Source organism: Xyrauchen texanus, chromosome 16 (assembly GCF_025860055.1).
Source record: "Xyrauchen texanus isolate HMW12.3.18 chromosome 16, RBS_HiC_50CHRs, whole genome shotgun sequence".
Taxonomy (NCBI): Eukaryota; Metazoa; Chordata; class Actinopteri; order Cypriniformes; family Catostomidae; genus Xyrauchen; species Xyrauchen texanus.
Genome location: NC_068291.1, coordinates 44,326,817 through 44,350,577, shown reverse-complemented (window position 1 = coordinate 44,350,577; position 23,761 = coordinate 44,326,817). Strand labels below are relative to the sequence as shown.

The 23,761-nt window shown below is 37.4% G+C and overlaps 3 protein-coding genes across 3 annotated transcripts in view; 2 read left to right on the top strand and 1 right to left on the bottom strand.

Moving 5' to 3' along the window:
• The first annotated feature begins 3,324 nt into the window (after positions 1-3,324).
• On the top strand, positions 3,325-5,461 carry gchfr (GTP cyclohydrolase I feedback regulator). Its single transcript, XM_052145504.1, has 3 exons — positions 3,325-3,504; positions 4,450-4,544; positions 4,639-5,461. The coding sequence occupies exons 1-3, from the start codon at positions 3,469-3,471 to the stop codon at positions 4,772-4,774; spliced, it is 267 nt and encodes an 88-aa protein (XP_052001464.1). The 5' UTR covers positions 3,325-3,468; the 3' UTR covers positions 4,775-5,461.
• A 2,850-nt stretch (positions 5,462-8,311) lies between these two features.
• The window catches only part of dnajc17 (DnaJ (Hsp40) homolog, subfamily C, member 17), a 55,405-nt gene continuing 39,955 nt past the window's right edge, over positions 8,312-23,761 (bottom strand). The window contains exon 11 of the mRNA XM_052145495.1: positions 8,312-8,983. Within this exon, the coding sequence (XP_052001455.1) occupies positions 8,864-8,983 (120 nt within the window). The 3' untranslated portion in view covers positions 8,312-8,863. The remainder of the gene's footprint in view (positions 8,984-23,761) is intronic.
• Positions 18,008-23,761, top strand: part of LOC127656933 (cdc42 effector protein 2) — a 5,833-nt gene continuing 79 nt past the window's right edge. The window contains exons 1-3 of the mRNA XM_052145499.1: positions 18,008-18,913; positions 20,689-20,786; positions 22,701-23,761. The exon at positions 22,701-23,761 is cut by the window's right edge and continues 79 nt beyond it. Of these exons, the coding sequence (XP_052001459.1) occupies positions 22,745-23,320 (576 nt within the window). The 5' untranslated portion in view covers positions 18,008-18,913; positions 20,689-20,786; positions 22,701-22,744 and the 3' untranslated portion in view covers positions 23,321-23,761. The remainder of the gene's footprint in view (positions 18,914-20,688; positions 20,787-22,700) is intronic.

The following is a 23,761-nucleotide window of genomic DNA, read 5'->3' as shown; positions in this document are numbered from 1 at the left end:
GAGGAGCTCAGTCATCCGTGAGGAGCTCGGAGTAGAGACGCTGCTCCTTTGCGTCGAAAGGAGCCAGTTGAGGTGGTTTGGGCATCTGGTAAGGATGCCCCCGGGGCGCCTCCCTAGGGAGGTGTTTCAGGCACGTCCAGCTGGGAGGAGGCCTCGGGGAAGACCCAGGACTAGGTGGAGAGATTACATCTGCACACTGGTCTGGGAACGCCTCGGGGTCCCCCAGTCAGAGCTGGTTAATGTGGCTCGGGATAGAGAAGTTTGGCACCCCCTGCTGGAGCTGCTGCCCCTTCGGATAAGCGGTTGAAGATGGATGGATGGATGGAATTTGTAGTATTTACATTGACTGTACATTATGTATAACACATGTTATAATGGTACTGTCTCTTTAAGAACAGGGGCCATTCAGCAAACCTGTTTCAGTTGAGTGTTCTTTACCACAACTGACTGTAAGTGTAAATGCTTGTTCAGTACTACACACTTAACAGAACATGCATGTAAATACCGCAGTCAAAGGGTTTGTGATGTATGTTTAACCGCGGGTCGCACAGCTTTATTGCTGATAGTATCAAGCTCATGCTGTTGTTCAGATGGGATAGTTTAATTTCCTCAGAGACTTGAACCTCATATTACAATGATTAAAACTGCTTTTGGAAGGAAATTAGCGATTCTGCCAAAAGGAAATTAAAAGTCTAACCACCAAGGTTGAAGACAGAGTTCTGGAGAAATAAAAGAGAACATATTTGTTACTTTGCACATTACAAAGACTATGACATCATAGAATGATCCCTAACATCACATGTTCAATGAGCAAATGAAATGTAATTTATTTGTTATTATATTATATTATTATGACAAAATATAAATAATTGATTTATTAGACATAATATCTCCAAGTAAAATATATTATATATGGTTATGGTTAATTATTTTATGATAATATATAAATGAACAATCTTTATCAGACATATTGTGTATTAATAATAATCATTAATTTAATTTTTATTTGTATGTGCTTTTCTTATATCCAAAGTGCTACAACATAGATTTATTGTATATGTATATACACACGCTGGTCAATATAACATGGAACAATTAGCAAAATAAAAATAACGTATATGTAATTAAAAAACAACAACAACAACAAAACGTAAACACATAAAAGAGTGAATATATAATATAACAATAACAGAACAAAAACTAAAAAATATAGTAAAACTAGTTGAGTAAGTTGGCGTCAAATCTGATCAAAAGTGATTTTAAAAAGATGAGCTTTTAATAACTTATTATTATTAGGGCTTTGGATTTAACGCGTTAATTCAGATTAATTTGACAAAAAAAATAACACATTAAAAAATGTACGCAATTAATCGCACCATAATAAGGAAGATTCCTGAGAAATGCTTGCAGTACCACCTGTTTACTCCAGAGGGCAGTAAGTGAAACTTCAGCTGTATGAGCAACACACAGTTTATACAGTGAACAAACACTTCAGCAGAACAACACAAACATGTGTTACATTCTTATGCTCAAAACACTTGATGGATCTCAAGATGTGTTTAAAGATTGAGAATTAAACTATATTTAACTTGACACAGTGAACTAATAATGTATGTTTATTATGCAACACAAGCATGTCTGACGCAGGTGTCCTTAAACAAGCCCTCATAATAAATCTCTGATTGATAAATTCACTTGTGTAATGGATTACTGTGAACTGTGTGTCAATGATTGACTTATGATCATTAATATGGTAATAATCAATACATTATATTCTAAAGCCGCTTTTTATATTGTCTTATCAATGATGAACTCTTCTGCTACAGGAATGTAACGCATTTTAATTATCTGAATATTTTTTACTATATATATATATATATATATATATATATATATATATATATATATATATAAATTTTTAATATTTAAAGATAACTATGTATAATTATATATTGATATAAATATGAATAATCATTATATATTGAATTATTGTTATATGAGGGGCTTTCTCCTAATTAATTAATCGCGATTAATTAATCGGGACACAGTGTAATTAATTTAATAAAAATGTAATCTATTGACAGCCCTAATATATATATAATATTATATTATTTTAAAGTATATTACATTACAATACATTACATTACATTATATTATATTTAAATACATTACATTACAGTACATTACATTATTACATTACAATACATTATATTACAGTACATTACATTAAGTTAGATTACATTTCATTACATTACAGTCCATTACATTACATTATATAATATTACAGTACATTACATTATATTATAGTACATTACATTAAGTTAGATTACATTTCATTACATTACAGTCCATTACATTACATTATATAATATTACAGTACATTACATTATATTATAGTACATTACATTACATTAAGTTAGATTACATTACATTACATTATATTAGAGTACATTACATTACATTATATTATAGTACATTACATTAAGTTAGATTACATTACATTACATTATATAATTTTACAGTACATTACATTATATTATAGTACATTACATTAAGTTAGATTACATTACATTACATTGTATTAGAGTACATTACATTACATTATATTATAGTACATTACATTAAGTTAGATTACATTACATTACATTGTATTAGATTACAATACATTACATTATATTAGAGTACATTACATTAAGTTAGATTAAATTTCATTACATTACAGTCCATTACATTACATTATATAATATTACATTACATTACATTACATTATATTATAGTACATTACATTAAGTTAGATTACATTACATTACATTGTATTAGAGTACTTTACATTACATTATATTAGAGTACATTACATTAAGTTAGATTAAATTTCATTACATTACAGTCCATTACATTACATTATATAATTTTACAGTACATTACATTATATTATAGTACATTACATTAAGTTAGATTACATTACATTATATTAGAGTACATTACATTACATTATATAATATTACATTACATTACATTGTATTAGAGTACATTACAATACATTATATTATAGTACATTACATTAAGTTAGATTACATTACATTACATTATATTAGAGTACATTACATTACAATATATTACATTATTTTATATTTTAGTACAATACGTTGCATTATATTACATTATATTATATTATATATGGTAAGGATTAATTAGCCTATATATACTAAAAAATAAATGAACAATCTTTATCTGCCAAAACATCCTACGTCATCTCCTGTAGAAACTGAAAGCTTCATTATTAATGTGTCTGATTTGGAGGACGCTGATTGGTCGAGTTCGGTGGGTGTTTCCGGGTTACTCTGTGAGCGCGCGCACACGGACGGAGCGCCACGCGCAGACAGACGCGACGTATCCGAGACCCTCCGCGATATCACGCTGGACTGTTGCTGCTCTACCTGACGGTCAACGTGCTGACGCGACGCGAGGATGCAGTATATCCTGATCAGCACACAGATACGACTGGTGTGTATGTGACGCGCGCGAGATATTAATGAGCATTAATGAGCAGATGACTGCAGTGATTATATTATTATGACGCAATAGAGGATTATAGATGCACACAACTGCACATGCATGTCTGAAGGCTTTACTGGAGTTCTTATATAAGTAACCTACTTGTCCTGAAGCAATCTTTTATTCTGCCATTAATGTTTGTCCTAAATGGTGTATTTTGTCCGCGTTTGTGTTTCTAAGTTGCATTATTTTAAAATTAGGAAATTAAATATTACATGAATGCATAGTTAATGAGATACTGTGTCATGTCAAGCCTCATGACAGACATTCAGTGTTGATCTGGCATTTGTGCCTGTTTTAATCATGTTTATTGTGTCTTTAAAATGGCACGTGCATCACACCGCTGTCAAAAGTCACGTGCGATAACTATAAAGTAAACATGATGTTAATGGGTCAATGACCTGATGGGCCAGATGTGTTAGGCTGTTAAAAATATATAAACAAACAATTACATGAACACACGTCACCTCTCCTACAAACATGTTTTCAATTTCTGAGTTCAAAGTCATTTTTAACTTTTTTCTTGGGCTTAAAGTCTAACATGTAGACGAGTAGTGCAGAATAATCTTTTCTTATTATTTGTATAAAAAAAATTATTATAATAATATATTATTTTTATTTTTTTATTATTATTTGAAAATTTTGTCCACCAAATCAAAGTCAGTTGGTGTAACCTAAATAAAAAAATACATAAATAATAATAAAAATTATAATAATAAATAAACCATGAAACAGAGATTGTGTGTGAAGTAACAAAAAATACCACTGAATAAAATTTTGTTGATAAATAAAATAATAATAATACACAATAAAACATGAAACAGAGACTGTGTGTGTGTGAAGAAAAAAAAAATGCAATTTAATAAAATAAATATTAATATATTTTGTTTTCAGGAGACGGGGCCCACCATGGTCGGAGACGCCAATTCCGACCCATCGGTGATGAACTACCTCGGAGCCCGGAAAACCACCATACTGGGAAACAACTTGTAAGTGTTTGGTAACGTGACATGTCATCATTTTGGTGTACGATGATGCCATGTTTAATTGAAAGCGTATTATATTATATTATTTGCCTTCCAGTTCAGAGTACCATGTGGATGAACCCCCGAGACTGGTCTTGGATAAACTCGAGAAGATCGGCTATAGAGTTGTCAGTATGACGGGTGTCGGACAGACGCTGGTTTGGTGCCTTCATAAAGACACCAGTGACACTTAGTGACTCTAATGTCTCTGTATATTCCAGGTAAACATGGTGAATGAGTTTAACGGTGCAGTAATTGCACACTTTGAACACTTGGTAGACCGATATATCGGTTTAACCGATTAATCGGTGCCGATAGTTGCTGATATTTTCATTTTTCATGAATTCTCTGTGGCCGGCTTGATTGTACAGTATAACAGCGGCTTCTATAGGTAAAATAAAAACAATCATATAGAGATTTGCATAATAATAATAATAATTTTTTGAATAGTAATCCACCTTAGTACTCATCAAACCTAAATCTGGTGAAATATGTATAAATACTACTAAATGCCGTACTAAAGGCACTTGTTACTAAAGATTTTAAGAACTATGTAAAAACTCCATTGTAACCATCTGTGACAACTACCAACCACCTAATAACACCATAGCAACCACTAAAAATACCTTAGCAACCGCCCTGAACACCCTAGCAACCGGATAGAAATGCCCTAGCAACCACCCAGAATACCTTAGCAACCACCTACCAACACCATAGCAACCACCCAGAACACCCTAGCAACCGGCTAGAAACGCCGTAGCAACCACCCAGAATACCTTAGCAACCACCTACCAACACCATAGCAACCACCCAGAACACCCTAGCAACCGGCTAGAAATGCCCTAGCAACCACCCAGAATACCTTAGCAACCACTTACCAACACCATAGCAACCACCCAGAACACCCTAGCAACCACCTAGCAACACCATAGCAACCATATAGTTTACCCTAGTAACCGTACAAACATGAATGAAAAAGCACTTCATCTGGTGAATATATTGTATATTGTAGACTATAAATGGCTTAATTTGGTAATTACTTATATATAGAGCATTGTAACAGAGCCGAGACTGCGTCATTTCAAAATAAGAGTCCCCTGGTGTGTTTCGGGCTTGCTTATAGTTAAAAGTCAATTTTCATTTTTTAATTAAAAAAAAAAAAAATATTATTGGGATTTTTGGTTGACCAATTGTTATTTTGGATTCTTTCAGCCTCTATATATTTTTTACTATCGGTCGATTAATCGGTTATCGGTTAACCTCAGTCATCGGTGTCCCAGCATCCACTATCGGTCGACCTCTTCTCTGCGCACTCTCATAATAGTGAATATGTTTGATGAAATTACAGCAGCCTATAAACTTCCCACAAAATATATTTGACATTTGTTTCTCGAAAATATACAATTATTATCAATTATATACAATCACTTACTTAAAAAAGGGACCAGAAATGTAAAAGCAACCATTTTTGGGGGTCAATTATTCTTTTACATGATTAATTTATTTGTATTCTTTTAGATACTCTGCATACATGCTTACATGACAAGACAGTCAGATTTATTTTGTGATTTTAGAAATGTAAATTAGTTTATTCAGTGTAATTATATAGATTGGGGTGCATCATTAATGTGCACAAAGTGTAAAGCACATTAATAAATCTATAGAATCTCTCGATAGATCTCTATAGATAAAGACGTCTCAGAAAAACTATTAAATAATCACTTATTTGATGTTTATCTTGGATTAGTTTGATCAGACAGTTTAAAGCTTTGATTCGTTGTTATGCATTTTTGTTGCAGTATGTCATCTGTATTGTGCGGATGAGAATCTTGTCATTTTAATATTGTGTCTGTATGCTTGTTTGGCAATCTGCAATAAATGAAATAATAAAAAATTATGTTTTACTGTTGGATTAAAACCGCTGCAGATGGCATTATTTGGCAGACCTGGAGTTGCGAGTTTGAATCCAGGGTGTGCTGAGTGACTCCAGCCAGGTCTCCTTAGCAACCAAATTGGCCTGGTTGCTAGGGAGGGTAGAGTCACATGGGGTAACCTCCTCGTGGTCGCTATAATGTGGTTCTCGATCTCGGTGGGGAGTGCTGAGCGACTCCAGCCAGGTCTCCTTAGCAACCAAATTGGGCCGGTTGCTAGGGAGGGTAGAGACACATGGGGTAACCTCCTCGTGGTCGTTATAAAGTGGTTCTCACTCTCGGTGGGCCGTGTGGTGAGTGACTCCAGCCAGGTCTCCTTAGCAACCAAATTGGGCCGGTTGCTAGGGAGGGTAGAGACACATGGGGTAACCTCCTCGTGGTCACTATAATGTGGTTCTCACTCTCGGTGGGCCGTGTGGTGAGTGACTCCAGCCAGGTCTCCTTAGCAACCAAATTGGGCCGGTTGCTAGGGAGGGTAGAGTCACATGGGGTAACCTCCTCGTGGTCACAATAAAGTGGTTCTCGCTCTCGGTGGGGCATGCTGAGTGACTCCAGCCAGGTCTCCTTAGCAACCAAATTGGCCCGGTTACTAGGGAGGGTAGAGTCACATGGGGTAACCTCCTCGTGGTCACTATGATGTGGTTCTCGCTCTCGGTGGGGCGTGTGGTGAGTTGTGAAGCCTCCACATGCGCTACAACGCCATGGTAACGCACTCAACAAGTCACGTGATAAGATGATTGACGGTCTCAGACGAGGAGGCAACTAAGATTCGTCCTTCGCCACCCGGATTGAGGCGAGTCACTACGCCACCACGAGGACTTCGAGCGCATCGGGAATTGGGCGTTCCACATCGGGGAGAAATGTAAAAAGTAAACAATGATTTTACTATAGTAATACTGTAGTATCCACATAGTAACCAAGGTTATTTTTATGGTTACTATGTTTTTACTATAAGTACCACGGTTAAACTGGTTACTGCCACTGATCTATACAATTGTTAACCATTTTTTCCTACGGTTAAACAATACGGACGTCTAATCATTTTCCATTTCAGACCTATAACCAACTCTACCAACTGTTCTCTCCTCCTCCTTGCCCTTAATCCCCTTTACACTGGTGTGGAAACCCGGGAAGGAGGAGGGATGCCCATCGCAAACCCAGGGACGGAGCAGCCCGACCACCCGGACGCGGGGAGCGGCCGCCATCCACAAGGCGAGTGTGGATTGGACTCCCCGACCGCCTGGAACGATGGAGCCGCTGTCAGGGTCGGAGGAGTGCCCTGCCGTCCCCCAGAAACGTGAAGGGGTCGAAAGGACCAGCGTCTGCGAGGGGAGGAGGGAAGCAACTCCCCGACCGCTGCCAGGGGCCGGAGGAGAGTCCCCACGGGTCGCTGAGAACGCGGAGGGGCGTTCTGTCCACTGGGGGTCGGTTTGACTCCGGTCCGCCCAGGAAGGAGCGGCTGCCATCTGCCGGAGAGGCTGGAGGAGTGATCGGGGACCACGTGATGACGCATCAGAGAACCTGTGAATGTTTTCTCTCTCTCTGTCGCTCCGTGTTGGCCTTTATCCCTCGCCTATATTGTTTTGTTGTTGTTTTTACCCTCCTGCCTCCTCCCAGGTCAAGCAAGGCGGGGATGACCCACCGGAGGGGGGTGTACGTCATGCCGGGGGCTCCCCGGACTGAGGCAACACCGGGAGGAGTGTAGAGCGGAAGAGGGCGGGGCATGGCTGGAACAACGCACGCCTGGTCCCCAGTCAGCCTGATGGGGGCGGGCGTGGGATCAAGCCGGTTCTCGCCTCCTCCTTTCCCTTGAACTCCCTTTACAGTCACATAAGTTTTGTGGACATGCATTTTTTCTTAATTAAAATGTCAAACTCATTCTAAAGCGTTTAGGATTTATAAATAAATAACATATAATGTTGACTTCAACAACATATTTTTATTCATTATTTTTTAACTTACGTCCCACTCAAAACTGGCAATGAAGAAACATCGTGGCAATTTCAAGCTAAATGAAACATTTGTGTGATATTATAACATGCTTTCCCTTAATGGATAACATTAAAAATGCTTAGAAATTCTATAATGGACATTGAATCCACCCTAAATTACAGAATGAGCCCCATAATCAAAACCACCGTCCCAACGAGGACTTTTATCTCATTTTATCTCCACTCATTGAATGACATGAAAGTTGTTATTATGCATCAAATAAATGTGTACAAATGTTTCTCCCAAAAAGTCTTTATTGATCTGTGAGTGTTTATTACAGTGAAATCGAAGGTAAAAAGCAAAATAATGGTAAAGTCTGGCTTTATGAAACTAAAGTCAGTGTGTGTGAGTCATGTGATGTCACGCCATCTCCTCTTCCTCCTCTCTCTTCATCTGCTCGATCAGTTTCTTCCTCTCTTCGGCCTGTCTCAGTCGCATCAGCACTACACTCTCGTAATCTCGCTCACTGCGTAGGGAACTCTGTAGAAGACACACAAACACACATCACGTCAAACAAACCCGATATCGAGACATGACTCGAGTCTTTTTCAGGGGTTGCCGAAGAACACTTAGTGTTTACATGATGAAGGCATGAACGGCCTGTTTCAGATTCACCTTAGTGTTTGTAGTATTATGGGTCACTAAGACTGTTTGGAGTATGACATCACAGACACACAATTGTAGCAGTTCTGTTATTCATCCATCAATATTTAAAGGAACAGTTCACCCAAAATGATAATAACGATGATAATTGTTTACTCAGCCTGATGTCGTTTTAAACCAAGCGTGCCGCACAAGCCCTCAAATGTGAAGCCAAAATGTCTCGATCGCCCCCCCAGTGGCTGGTCCTAGTATAGGTCATAAGCCCCGCCTCCCCATGTTATTCATGGACGTGAGACCAACTAAACAATTAAATTACACTTCACATATCTTTTTTCCAAAGATCGTTTCTGTCATTTACTGTCGTTTCTATCACGTTGATGTCATTTCAAGTGTTTGTTTTCAAAATAAGTTTGTTTTTAGTTATTTGATGCTATAAAAACGCTGCTGTGACATCATGATTGACAGCTGTGATTGACAGGTTCTCTGAGCGGACTTCACTGAAGCCCCAACAGACTTTTTTCGGGATCTTTGGAGGACTGAGGAGATTGGAGCTTTAAATGTAATATCTAAATTTCTATAATTAATTATTTCACACCATCATAAGTCAAAAGTCAAAAGGGGCATGGGCTTGCGATTGATTCAGCGAGTGAAGGCGGGGCCTTGATTTCGCGGCTTTACTTCCTGCTCACTACTGCGCAGGTCTGGTCCCGAAATCGCAACTGCGCAGACTCAAGTCCCAAGATGTCAGCGCCATATCAGGACACTGGCGGCTTCAGTTCTCACCAATGGAAAAGAGCGAAGGGGCGTCGGCCATCTTTTTTTACAGTCTATAATATATTATAAGACACATTATAAGACACACACACAGACAGACACAAAAAGACACACACACACACACACACAAACACAGACAGACACACACACAGACACACTCACACACACACACACGCACACAAACACACACGCAGACACACACACACACAAACACGCACGCACAAACACACAAAACAGACACACACAGACAGACACACACACAAACACACACGCAGACACACACACAAAACACACACACACACAGACAGACACACACACGCACAGACAGACACACACACACACAAAACACACACACACACACACACAGACAGACACACACACAAACACACACGCAGACACACACACAAAACACACACACACACAGACAGACACACACACGCACAGACAGACACACACACACACAAAACACACACACACAGACAGACACACACACAGACAGACACAAACACACAAAACACACACACACACAGACAGACACACACGCACACAGACACAAACAAACACACGCACCCACATACTCGATTCTGATTGGTCAATAGAGCGCAACAGTTCCCGCCCTCTTTTTTAGCCGTCTGGGTTCCGGAAGTATTTTCCCCATTCATTCATTCATTCATTTCTTCCACAGACTTTTAATAAAATCCTTCATAAAAGAGTTGTGAGCCACGAATCCGGAGTGATTCACAACATCACAAACTTTGTTTTGGAGGAAAAAAAGGGTTTAAAATCGGACTAAATCAAATCGAAATCACGACTTCTGAACTCTGAGGATTTGAAGGCAGCGTGTGTGTGTGTGTGTCCCAGCGTTCATGAATCAGAGCGCCAAATGACACAGACGACACAAACAGATGACATCAAGTCATGCAACAGCAGTGATGTCACGCTCACCTCAGGGGGTTTGCTGAAACAAAGAGCAGGTGAGTGATGACATCACAGCCGGCACTCTTCTGCACTGAATCACTCTGTCGGCGTGTCTCTACACGTCTGCAGCTCTCAGACATTTCTGTGAGTACAGTCACAACTACCGAATGAGTTCCTCAGGACATGAAAACAACAGGGAGCCATTTAATTCTGATTGGTAAAATATTTGTGGATAATGAGCACTAAAACGGTTCACTCTATTCTCGGTTTCCTCACACAATAAAAACTTAAATCAATATTTCATGTGCGTCTCTTTATCTGCTGAATATCTGTGACTGTCTTTCTTCTGTGAAACTGAATGGAGTCATTCTGACTAACATCTCCCTTTGTATTCCACGGAAGAGAGTCACAGATGTTTGACAATATGAGGTTGTGAAAATAACGACAGAATTAAACATTTTGGGGTGAACTATTCCTTTTAACCTCTACACACTTAAGAACAACAACAGGCTTCCTACAGGTTTACTAAATCACTCATTTTACTTTAATAACTTCTTTTGAATCTACAACGCTAAACATACAGCGTGACCAGTGTAGTCTATTTCCCAAACAAATGACTCTTATGAACTGGTTCTTTTGAATCTACAACTTTAAACATCCAACGTGACCAGTGTAGTCTGATTCCCGAACAAATGACTCTTATGATTCGATTCATTTGAATCTACAACTTTAAACATCCAGCGTGACCAGTGTAGTCCGATTCCTGAACAAATGACTCTTATGAGCTGGTTCTTTTGAATCTACAGAGTGACCAGTGTAGTCCGATTCCCGAACAAATGACTCTTATGATTCGATTCATTTGAATCTACAACTTTAAACATCCAGCGTGACCAGTGTAGTCCGATTCCCGAACAAATGACTCTTATGAGCCAGTTCTTTTGAATCTACAGATTGACCAGTGTAGTCCGATTCCCGAACAAATGACTCTTATGAGCCGGTTCTTTTGAATCTACAGAGTGACCAGTGTAGTCCGATTCCCGAACAAACGACTCTTATGATTCGGTTCTTTTGAATCTACAATGTAGACTGAATATCAGTGTAGAAATTGCATTTCTACTTTCCAAATATTTCTTGCTTATTAAAAGTACTAAAAGAACCTTTAAGGAACCCAAATCATTAAGGAGGAATTGGAAGTAGAATTGTTACATTTGTTTTGATTCCCATCCCTACACACTGACTGAAGTCCACACGCTCAACAACAGAACCATCGTTCGCATTCTGGCTGCGTCCGGCAGACTGTTTCAATCCTCCCCACGGAGACGCAAGAATGATGACTGTAGATAAGAGGGGAGGACATCCAGAACATCTCCCTCTTAAGACTGTCGACCACTTAGAAAGAAGATGCACAGCTCTCCGGGAGTGTGGCGGCACGGAGCACATGGATACAGTCAAATGTGGTCAGGTGCAATTGCTGAAAGCCCGAGAGCTTTAGAGAATTACGTTTCTGTCAACAGACTCCATGAATGGAGGTCTGCTCACAGTCTGCAAGGGGGAAAAGTCTTTTTTTTATCTGCCTCTTGTCCTTATCCGTCAACAGAATGTGGTCAGGTTGATAAATGTGCGTCAAAGTCTTATTTAAAGATCGTTAAGACAGAGCGAGAGAACGTCCTGCTCAAACTCAAACATCATGCCAGCGATGGCACTTACCACTGAATCACGGCCTACAGGAGGAGAAAAATGAGTTATGAATGATCGACCGCAGAAAGAGATAATGGCTCATTTGAATAGAGAAATGACACAAAAGATCTTTCAAGTATTGTGTAATTGTACAGCAGCTTCCTCTCGCATGTTAGAGAACACAAACTTCACTCAGAACACCTGCTCACATAATACAGAGGAAAAACGGCCTAAACAAATATTATAATATGTTATAACATCTCATATATAGTTATAACTACAGTTATGACACATTATAAGTCTTCCCCTATTCATAGTTATAGTTTAGAGTATAATGCATTCATAATGTCTCATAATACACCTTATAATATGTTATAATACCTCATATATAATTATAACTACAGTTATAACACATTATAAGACAACTCCCCTATTCAGTTATAGTTTAGAGTATAATGCATTCATAATGTCTCATAATACACCTTATAATATTTTATAACATCTCATATATAATTATAACTACAGTTATAACACATTATAAGTCTTCCCCTATTCATAGTTATAATTTAGAGTATAATGCATTCATAATGTCTCATAATACACCTTATAATATATTATAACATCACATATATAATTATAACTACAGTTATAACACATTATAAGACTTCCCCTATTCATAGTTATAATTTAGAGTATAATGCATTCATAATGTTTCATAATACACCTTATAATATTTTATAACATCACATATATAATTATAACTACAGTTATAACACATTATAAGTCTTCCCCTATTCATAGTTATAATTTAGAGTATAATGCATTCATAATGTCTCATAATACACCTTATAATATATTATAACATCACATATATAATTATAACTACAGTTATAACACATTATAAGACTTCCCCTATTCATAGTTATAATTTAGAGTATAATGCATTCATAATGTCTCATAATACACCTTATAATATGTTATAATACCTCATATATAATTATAACTACAGTTATAACACATTATAAGACAACTCCCCTATTCAGTTATAGTTTAGAGTATAATGCATTCATAATGTCTCATAATACACCTTATAATATTTTATAACATCTCATATATAATTATAACTACAGTTATAACACATTATAAGTCTTCCCTATTCATAGTTATAATTTAGAGTATAATGCATTCATAATGTCTCATAATACACCTTATAATATATTATAACATCACATATATAATTATAACTACAGTTATAACACATTATAAGACTTCCCCTATTCATAGTTATAATTTAGAGTATAATGCATTCATAATGTTTCATAATACACCTTATAATATTTTATAACATCACATATATAATTATAACTACAGTTATAACACATTATAAGTCTTCCCTATTCATAGTTATAATTTAGAGTATAATGCATTCATAATGTTTCATAATACACCTTATAATATTTTATAACATCACATATATAATTATAACTACAGTTATAACACATTATAAGACTTCTCCTATTCATAGTTATAATTTAGAGTATAATGCATTCATAATGTTTCATAATACACCTTATAATATTTTATAACATCACATATATAATTATAACTACAGTTATAACACATTATAAGACTTCTCCTATTCATAGTTATAATTTAGAGTATAATGCATTCATAATGTCTCATAATACACCTTATAATATGTTATAACATCTCATATATAATTATAACTACAGTTATAATACATTATAAGACTTCCCCTATTCATAGTTATAATTTAGAGTATAATACATTCATAATGTCTTATAATACACCTTATAATATGTTATAACATCTCATTTATAATTATAACTACAGTTATAACACATTATAAGACTTCCCCTATTCATAGTTATAATTTAGAGTATAATACATTCATAATGTCTTATAATACACCTTATAATATGTTATAACATCTCATATATAATTATAACTACAGTTATAACACATTATAAGTCTTCCCCTATTCATAGTTATAATTTAGAGTATAATGCATTCATAATGTCTCATAATACACCTTATAATATGTTATAACATCTCATATATAATTATAACTACAGTTATAACACATTATAAGTCTTCCCCTATTCATAGTTATAATTTAGAGTATAATGCATTCATAATGTCTCATAATACACCTTATAATATGTTATAACATCACATATATAATTATAACTACAGTTATAACACATTATAAGACTTCTCCTATTCATAGTTATAATTTAGAGTATAATGCATTCATAATGTCTTATAATACACCTTATAATATGTTATAACATCACATATATAATTATAACTACAGTTATAACACATTATAAGTCTTCCCCTATTCATAGTTATAATTTAGAGTATAATGCATTCATAATGTCTTATAATACACCTTATAATATGTTATAACATCACATATATAATTATAACTACAGTTATAACACATTATAAGTCTTCCCCTATTCATAGTTATAATTTAGAGTATAATGCATTCATAATGTCTTATAATACACCTTATAATATGTTATAACATCTCATTTATAATTATAACTACAGTTATAACACATTATAAGTCTTCCCCTATTCATAGTTATAATTTAGAGTATAATGCATTCATAATGTCTTATAATACACCTTATAATATGTTATAACATCTCATTTATAATTATAACTACAGTTATAACACATTATAAGACTTCCCCTATTCATAGTTATAATTTAGAGTATAATGCATTCATAATGTCTCATAATACACCTTATAATATGTTATAACATCTCATATATAATTATAACTACAGTTATAATACATTATAAGACTTCCCCTATTCATAGTTATAATTTAGAGTATAATACATTCATAATGTCTTATAATACACCTTATAATATGTTATAACATCTCATATATAATTATAACTACAGTTATAACACATTATAAGTCATTATAGCACAAGCAACAACCAATGTTAAGGTGTATTATGAGACATTACTAATGTGTGTATCTGACAGTTTTGTTTTGCAAAGGCTAACATTTTCTGTATCCTAAATAAACACAATCCGCCTTATTCAGGAAACACGAGCCGAATGAATTCATCGTACGTAAAGCCGTTCTGATGTTAATTCTCGTATTCATGAAAGTTTCCGTATTTTCAAAATGTTAACATGCACACACACACACACACATACATACATACATACACACATGCACAAACATACACAAAGACACGCGCACACACACACATGCACAAATATACACACATATACTCTAGATAAGGAAAGTGCTGAACTGATATTTGAACTTTGCACTGTGGTATCTGCCTTCATTAATAAAGTGCTCATGTGCTTTTCTTGTTTTGAAATATGAATGATAAAACAGAATCACAATCTGACTTTCAAATGAGTAAAACGTATTTATTGCAGCAGCAGTGCAAAGTGTACGTTAAAGCTAAAAGAATGCTAAAATATTCATGACACACCCACTATTATCTATTAAAAACTGATATGAGTGTTTGGCATTTAAAGCTGATTAATGCAAATCTTATGTCATTAATGTGCACTGAACAACTTGTGTGGAATGAAGAGCCCAAATATCTGCTTCACGGCTCTCCGAGAAATCCAAACAGCACATCCTTGATTTAATAATCACATATAATTCAGTGCCAGGAGATGTGGGGAGGTAAACATTTTCAGACATCTCAAAAGCCCAAATCCTCTCTAGTGAATACTTGCACGCACACAACAATAAAACAAGGCAATAGATTTCCAATGTAAATAAAAATACTAAAATGATAAACAACGGTTGTTTTCTAAATAATATCCCAATGCTAGTGCTAAGTTATATAATGATTCTGGAATATGGCAGTAAATAAACAGGTATAATTATATTGTCTAGTCTAGACTACACAATGGATCTGAAAACCTAGCGAGATACCTACTTAGGCAGCATTGTAAAGGGATAATTCACCCATAAAGGGAACATTCTGTCTTTATTTACTCACCCTCATGTTGTTCAAATCCATATCACTTTCTTTCTTCCATGGAACACAAAAAAGTGTTATCCTCAGTCACCATTCACTTTTGATGCATCTTTTTTCCATACAGTGAAAGTGAAGGCTACCAAAAGCGAAGGTTATTCCAAAATGTAGGGACTCAAGAGAAAATTTTATTTTAAAGCACGGAGCGGAACAGCGGCGACCATCTGCCTGGGGACGGACGAACCGCTGCCGTCCACCAGGGGAACAGCCGCGGCCACCTGCCTGGGGACGGAGGAATCGCTGCCGTCCACCAGGGGAACAGCCGCGGCCACCTGCCTGGGGACGGAGGAATCGCTGCCGTCCACCAGGGGAACAGCCGCGGCCATCTGCCTGGGGATGGCGGCCATCTGCCTGGGGACGGAGGAACCGCTGCCGTCCACCAGGGGAACAGCCGCGGCCATCTGCCTGGGGACGGAGGAATCGCTGCCGTCCACCAGGGGAACAGCCGCGGCCATCTGCCTGGGGACGGAGGAACCGCTGCCGTCCACCAGGGGAACAGCCGCGGCCACCTGCCTGGGGACGGAGGAATCGCTGCCGTCCACCAGGGGAGCAGCCGCGGCCATTTTCCTGGGGATGGAGGAACCGCTGCCGTCCACCAGGGGAGCAGCCGCGGCCATTTTCCTGGGGATGGAGGAACCGCTGCCGTCCACCAGGGGAGCAGCCGCGGCCGTTTTCCTGGGGATGCATCCTGAATGAACACATTCATTTTGACACGTTCACTCTTCTCATCCACACTGGAAAAGTGTTTCCTCCACCGAAAACCATGAAGCTAGGAAACGTCAAACGAAAATGTTAAGGCCTTCACCGTTACGTTTTTCTGTTTCGTAGCATAGTTGTTTTCAAATCTGCGGTACTAGAGAACGTTTTCGAAAGCCTCCATTTTTGATGAAGAGAAACGCCATTCTTGTGTGGATAAGAGGCGTAAACAGTAAACTCGATATTTTTAAGGGAAAACGTATTAGTTTGTTTTTATTACCCAGAATAATCTGCAATGTGGACAACTCTCGATCGCCCCCCGGTGGCTGGTCCTAGTATAGGTCATAAGCCCCGCCTCCCCATGTTATTCAACGGGACGTGAGACCAACTAAACAATTAAATTACACTTCACATATCTTTTTTCCAAAGATAGTTTCTGTCATTTACTGTCGTTTCTATCACGTTGATGTCATTTCAAGTGTTTGTTTTCAAAATAAGTTTGTTTTTAGTTATTTGATGCTATAAAAACGCTGCTGTGACATCATGATTGACAGCTGTGATTGACAGGTTCTCTGAGCGAAGTAGTCACTGAAGCACCAACTGACTTTTTTTCAGGATCTTTGGAGGACTGAGGAGATTGGAGCTTTAAATTTAATATCTACATTTCTATAATTAATTATTTCACACCGTCAAAAGTCAAAAGGGGCGTGTGCTTGCGATCGATTCAGCGAGAGTGAGGGCGGGGCCTTGATTTCACGGCTTTACTTCCTGCTCACTACTGCGCAGGTCTGGTCCCGAAATCGCAACTGCGCAGACTCAAGTCCCAAGATGTCAGCGCCATATCGGGACACTGGCGGCTTCAGTTCTCACCAATGGAAAAGAGCGAAGGGGCGTCGCCCATCTTTTTTTACAGTCTATGATACTGATACTCAAGTGTCTTGCTCTACAAGACGCAAGTGTTGTCATTCATTGAGCAAACTGCATTGAAATCATTTTCCCACAAAACAATGTCAACAACTCTTGTCTGGACTTGACTTGGGACTCGGGAGACACATTAAATAGGTTTGTATTTAGGTCTTGATGCGTGTACTGCCATAGTGGAATTGCAACATGTCAACAGAAATTGTGCAACGCTGATCAGCCTGTACATGTCCCAGTGAGGGAGTGCTTTCGTTCTCAAGCACCACGGCTCACGCTGGAAGAGCTTTAGCAAAGCCGACAGCGAACAGGAAATCTGCCGAGTGACACAATGACATGGAGATTAGTGTCATCAGCCCTCCAGCGAGACTTCAACGCAACTCCAATGAACGGACAGAAAAGGATGTTCTCAAATGTGACAACTTTCCCAGTTGCGTGCTGAAGAATCAGAGGGCGAGACGGCTCAGGTGAGCACTTCCTCCATATAAAAGAGTGCAGCTCACAGAACAATCGCCAACACACTGTTGCCAGGTGTGACTTCAAAGAAGACCGAACAAACTCGTTGAGAGGACCAACTGTACCTGTAGAGCTTTATCAAGACCTCACCTTACTGACACAACACTCACCTGTCAAATCAAACTCTACTTTAACTTGGACTTTAACACTCGGGATCCAAGGAGGACTCTGTACTTTTCAACTAGAAGTTCCTCCGCTTGCAAAGCAAGTAAAAAGACAAAGGCTTCTCCCAGTAAAGAGTCCTTGAATTACGGTAAGAGAAACTCCTTGTTGCCCTGAGCATTATTATTTCACACCACTTCCACTATTTCACTTCCACCATCATGATGTGGTGTTGCTTTTATACAAAGTCATTTGTACACTCCATTGTTCATATTCGAAGAAGAGGATTTGTATTCATCAAGGCGTTTCACTGCAAACATTTTTGGGTAATTTTAACAGAAAACAACAAATGTAAACATGCTACAGTACAAACTATGTGTGGCATAATGTTGATTACCACTTCAGAAGTCTAATTAATTATTCATGAGACTCATGATTGTTATGAAAGTATACGATAAGATTTGAGAAACTGAAATTATATTGTGTTATTTAGTGTAAATGTTCACTGTTGATCTCCTGTGTGTGTTCATGATAGGACACGAGAGCAACAGTTCTCACAGCCCCCTCGTGACATTCAAGAGAAAACGCGTTTCGTTTATCTAAAAACCACCGCCACACTGATAGTGACAACAGAACACAACACAGCTGCACACAAAACAGAACAGAATTTATTAAACATGTCTGAAGAGATCGTAGTTGAAGAATTGATGCATTTCTATGCCCAGCCTTTTTTTTTACAGTTATGGTGAAAAACATTAATAGTTGAAGAATTGATGCATTTCTATGCCCAGCCTTTTTTTTTTTTTTTTTTAAGTTATGTTGAAAAACATGTATTGGACATTCCTAATCACATCTGATTATATTTAACTGAAATATTGATATTTTCAGATTAAATATTTATAGATATCGGTTGCATATACTGGAGGGTTTTACGTTGTTTACTTAATGTTTATTGCATTATTGGCCGTCACGCCTGGAAAGGGCAGCGCACTTTAAGACAACTTGTGGCCTTTCGTTTTACCTCATGAGTTACTACTATATAATAGTACATATATAAAAGTGCAGAGTTACAGTAGATTGGTATATTAACACAGGCTATATCGTATATATATATAATATACAGTAGAGGTCGACTGATAGTGGATTTTGCCGATAACCAAGTAAATAAACGATTAATCAGCCGATAGTTTTTAAAATCAATTTATAGAATGTAATACAAAAAAATATTCTTTCTTTACTATGGCAGGCAAAGACACAAAGCCCAAAATGACTAGTATATTTGTTAAACCAAAATCCCAATAATAACCAGAAAGAAAAATGAGAAAAACGCAGGACTTTTAAGTACAAACAAGTCAAAACACCACATGGACTCTTATTTTGAAATGAATAAATGATGACATAGACTGATATATTGGTCTGACTCTAATATACAGGCACCAAAATGACATCTCATAATGCCTATGATTATTTTGTATTATTACAAAAAAATTTTTTTTACAGTGAATTCTGGTAACCAGAACATTTTTTGTTTTACTGTAAATTTCCCAGGACTTTTATTTTGTATTTTTTTTTTACAGTGAATTTCTGGTAACCAGAACGCTTTTTTTTTTACTGTAAATTTCACAGGACTTTTATTTTGTATTTTATTTTATTTTTTACAGTGAATTTCTGGTAACCACAGCTGCATATTATTATTATTATTATTATTATTATTATTATTATAACTTTGTTACTGTAAATTTTCCAGGATTTTTTATTTATTTTAGTGTACATGTTTTAGTACTTTGAAGACGTCGCATCACAACGTGATGTTTGGATGAATTCTAACAGGATAAATCGATCTGTTTCTGAGACAGATATCCACTAGTGATTAAAGACTCACTTCGTTTAACCTGTTTTAAAGCCTTACACGTCTTGTCATGCTAGGTCACACATCTAACGTTAGCTGGTTTCAGCCCTACCTTCAGCCCTACATTGAGACGTGGGCGTGAGAAGTACCTGACAGTACCTGCACACCTTAACAGGTAAGACTGGAACAATACACCAAACATAACGCTTTTTAATGGTTTGATTGTTATAACCAGCCAAAAACAATATTTGACTGAATTGAAATGAGATTATATTTGATAGGGAAGTGCATACATGCACAGAGAAGCATTTGAGAGAGTATATTTACATTGACAGAGTGTTGTTTAATGGCTTCATTAGTTTAAAGTCACGCTTCTCCTTGACAACAGTCCACCGTTTTCCTCCCTCTTGTTGCATGTTTGAAAAGGAATGCCGTTATGTCCGCACTCCCCGTCTCCCGCTGCTACTAAAGTGCCGATAAAACCTTTATTGGCCAACAAAACATGTTTTCTGTAGTGCCATACAAATTTAGAGAGTGAGTGTTGCGAGTCACGAAAACTGATCTAATGTGTGAGCGAACCGTAAAGCGGATTACAGGTCTGACGGTCCACCGGTAATGCCAACCAGGGTAAAGTGCTTCCTAAGTGCTTCGTCAAAACAAATGGGACTAATTAACCTGAGTTAAGAACAGCTGCGTTCTAAATGTGTATTCCTGACTCATTTATTTCACATTCATACTCTGAGAATTCCGTTTACTGGATACATTCATCTGCATTCTAGAATGTAAGTGTTACAAATTGTGAGTTCCAGCTTGAAAAAGCCGCTTGGAAAGATTCAAACATTTTTGACAGTTAGAAGACGGAATGAGCCAGCGGTTATAAAGATGTTGCAATCTTAACTGTTAATCTGTAACTGAAGATGACACATTTAAAACTCATTTAATAACTTGATTCAGATTCAGTAAGAACAAAATAAAGAGTCTCACACAATAGCAGCAAAACAGCGCCCTCTACTGGCAACTCTTATGAGCAACATGGCATAACAATGGCATAAAGCCTCAATAATGCGCTGCAACTGCAAACCTATGAGAACGTGCAAAATGATTGACAGGCAGAAAGCGTCACGGAGTCTAGAGCTGTCACAGAGACCGGTGAGATATCTCACGACACTTGTTTTATTAATATTTTTCAGGGAGTAGGAAACATTTTTGCATACTTTTCAATAAAAAATATATATATATATATATTTTTTTTTAAATCGCGTTAAATATTTTATATTTTATTCATTGCCTAACATAACCCTAACCCATTTGAAATACTTCATGGGATTGTTGTTCATTCCCTCATTAACCCTTGTGTTGTTTTGGGCATATATTATCACAAAATATTGCTTCAGATCTTTTGATCAACTTCTTTTGTAGTAATTATGACTTGCTTTGTACTCTTTTTGTTTTTTTTTTAACATATGTTTTAAAAAAAACATATTTGTATTGATAGAAGGATTAATTGAACGGAGCTCATACTGGGCTAGTGGGGGTCACTCCCTGCAGAAAACAAATCAAATAAATAATAATAATTATGTAATACTTTATAACCACTTGCTTGATCCGAACAAAATAGGTGTTGATTTAAAGAGTAGAATATGGACTATTCTAATAGTGTGTCTGTGTGTGTTTGTGTCTGTGTGTGTGTTTGTGTCTGTGTGTCTGTTTGTGTGTTTGTTTGTGTGTCTGTGTGTGTGTGTGTGTGTGTGTGTCTGTGTGCGTCTCATCTAAAGGATTGTGATGCTCCTGAACACTTAATATTTGAAGTCTAATTTTTTCATTTCCAACGGCCGGCCATTTTTGACCGGGAACACAACAAGTGTAACAAAGTGAAATAAAACCAGAAAATCTAAAGAAAATGGTCCAACTTTTTGTTTAGGATGCAAATTCACCCACTGTCTGATGGTTTTAGGGGTAAAAATGGTGCATTTTAAAAAACAAATGGCAGGTAATGTTATAGGACGTGTTTTGTCACATGTTTCAAGAATTAATCAATTATACTATAAATGCTTAATAAAAAGATATATTCCTATATTTTCTTTTTCAGAATCAAGACTTCAAGACAAGTCACTTATGTTCTGAAACATCAAGATGCCACTGAGGACGTCATTACGCAATTCAAAATCTGGAAAGTGGATGAGGAGAGCATCAAACCGAAAGGAGCTCAACATGATCAGTCTTCCTCTTGGGGACTTCCGCCATCTTTCCCACATCGGATCGAAGGGAAACTCGGACAGCTTTGGCGATCTCTCCTTCTTGAAGGCGGGTCACAGTCTTCTCCTTCAGAGTTCTCAAAGCGAGCAGAACCTCTTCCTCGCCTGCGCGCCCCCGCCGAAGCCTCCGCGCGTAAACCTGGACGAGGAAGAATCGGGCCGATACAGTCCGGTCTGGGAACACAAACCGGCCAATGAGAGGCAGAAATGCTCCTCGCTTCCCCTCTTGGAAACCGACGAATGTGACGAGGAGGAAGAGCGTTTGCGTCTTGAGCCGACCAGCATCAGCAGGAGTCCTCTACGCGGCAGTCTGAGCTCCGGCCGAGCTTCAACACAAACAACCTCGGAGGAAACGCCACCAGATGAGACGGACGCGGCGTTCACGTTCAGTTTGGATCTGGGACCATCGATACTGGACGCTGTCCTGCAAGTGATGGACAAACGCTACCAGTAGACAACCGACACCAAGCAGCGCCACGAACTGTTAAAGGAATAATTCTGCAATTATTTTCTCACCCTCATGCCGCTCCAAACCGTATGTTGTAACTGTTTCTGTGAAGCACAAATGGAGAGTTGTGTGCTATATTCCAAGTCTTCTGAAGCTATCTGATGGATTTGTGTGAAGAACAGACTGAATTTTTATAAAATAAATATTCACTGATAATCCCCTCAAGCGAGCGATTAACTCTGCAAAGAGATCACTGAGTCACTGAGTTGAACTCGAGAACCGGATCGTTATTGAATGATTCTTTTGAGTTGGTTCTTTTTGATAAACATTAATGAATGATTCTTTTGAGCCGGTTCTTTTTAATAAACGTTAATGAATGATTCTTTTGAGCCGGTTCTTTTTAATAAACGTTAATGAATGATTCTTTTGAGCCGGTTCTTTTTAATA

Bases quoted from the DNA above. Each gene is read 5' to 3' on its own strand.
- gchfr (XM_052145504.1), top strand. From the start codon at position 3,469: ATGCAGTATATCCTGATCAGCACACAGATACGACTG. The intron at 3,505-4,449 runs GTGTGTATGTGA...TTTTGTTTTCAG, and splicing joins TCAGCACACAGATACGACTG to GAGACGGGGCCCACCATGGT. The intron at 4,545-4,638 runs GTAAGTGTTTGG...TTTGCCTTCCAG, and splicing joins ACCATACTGGGAAACAACTT to TTCAGAGTACCATGTGGATG.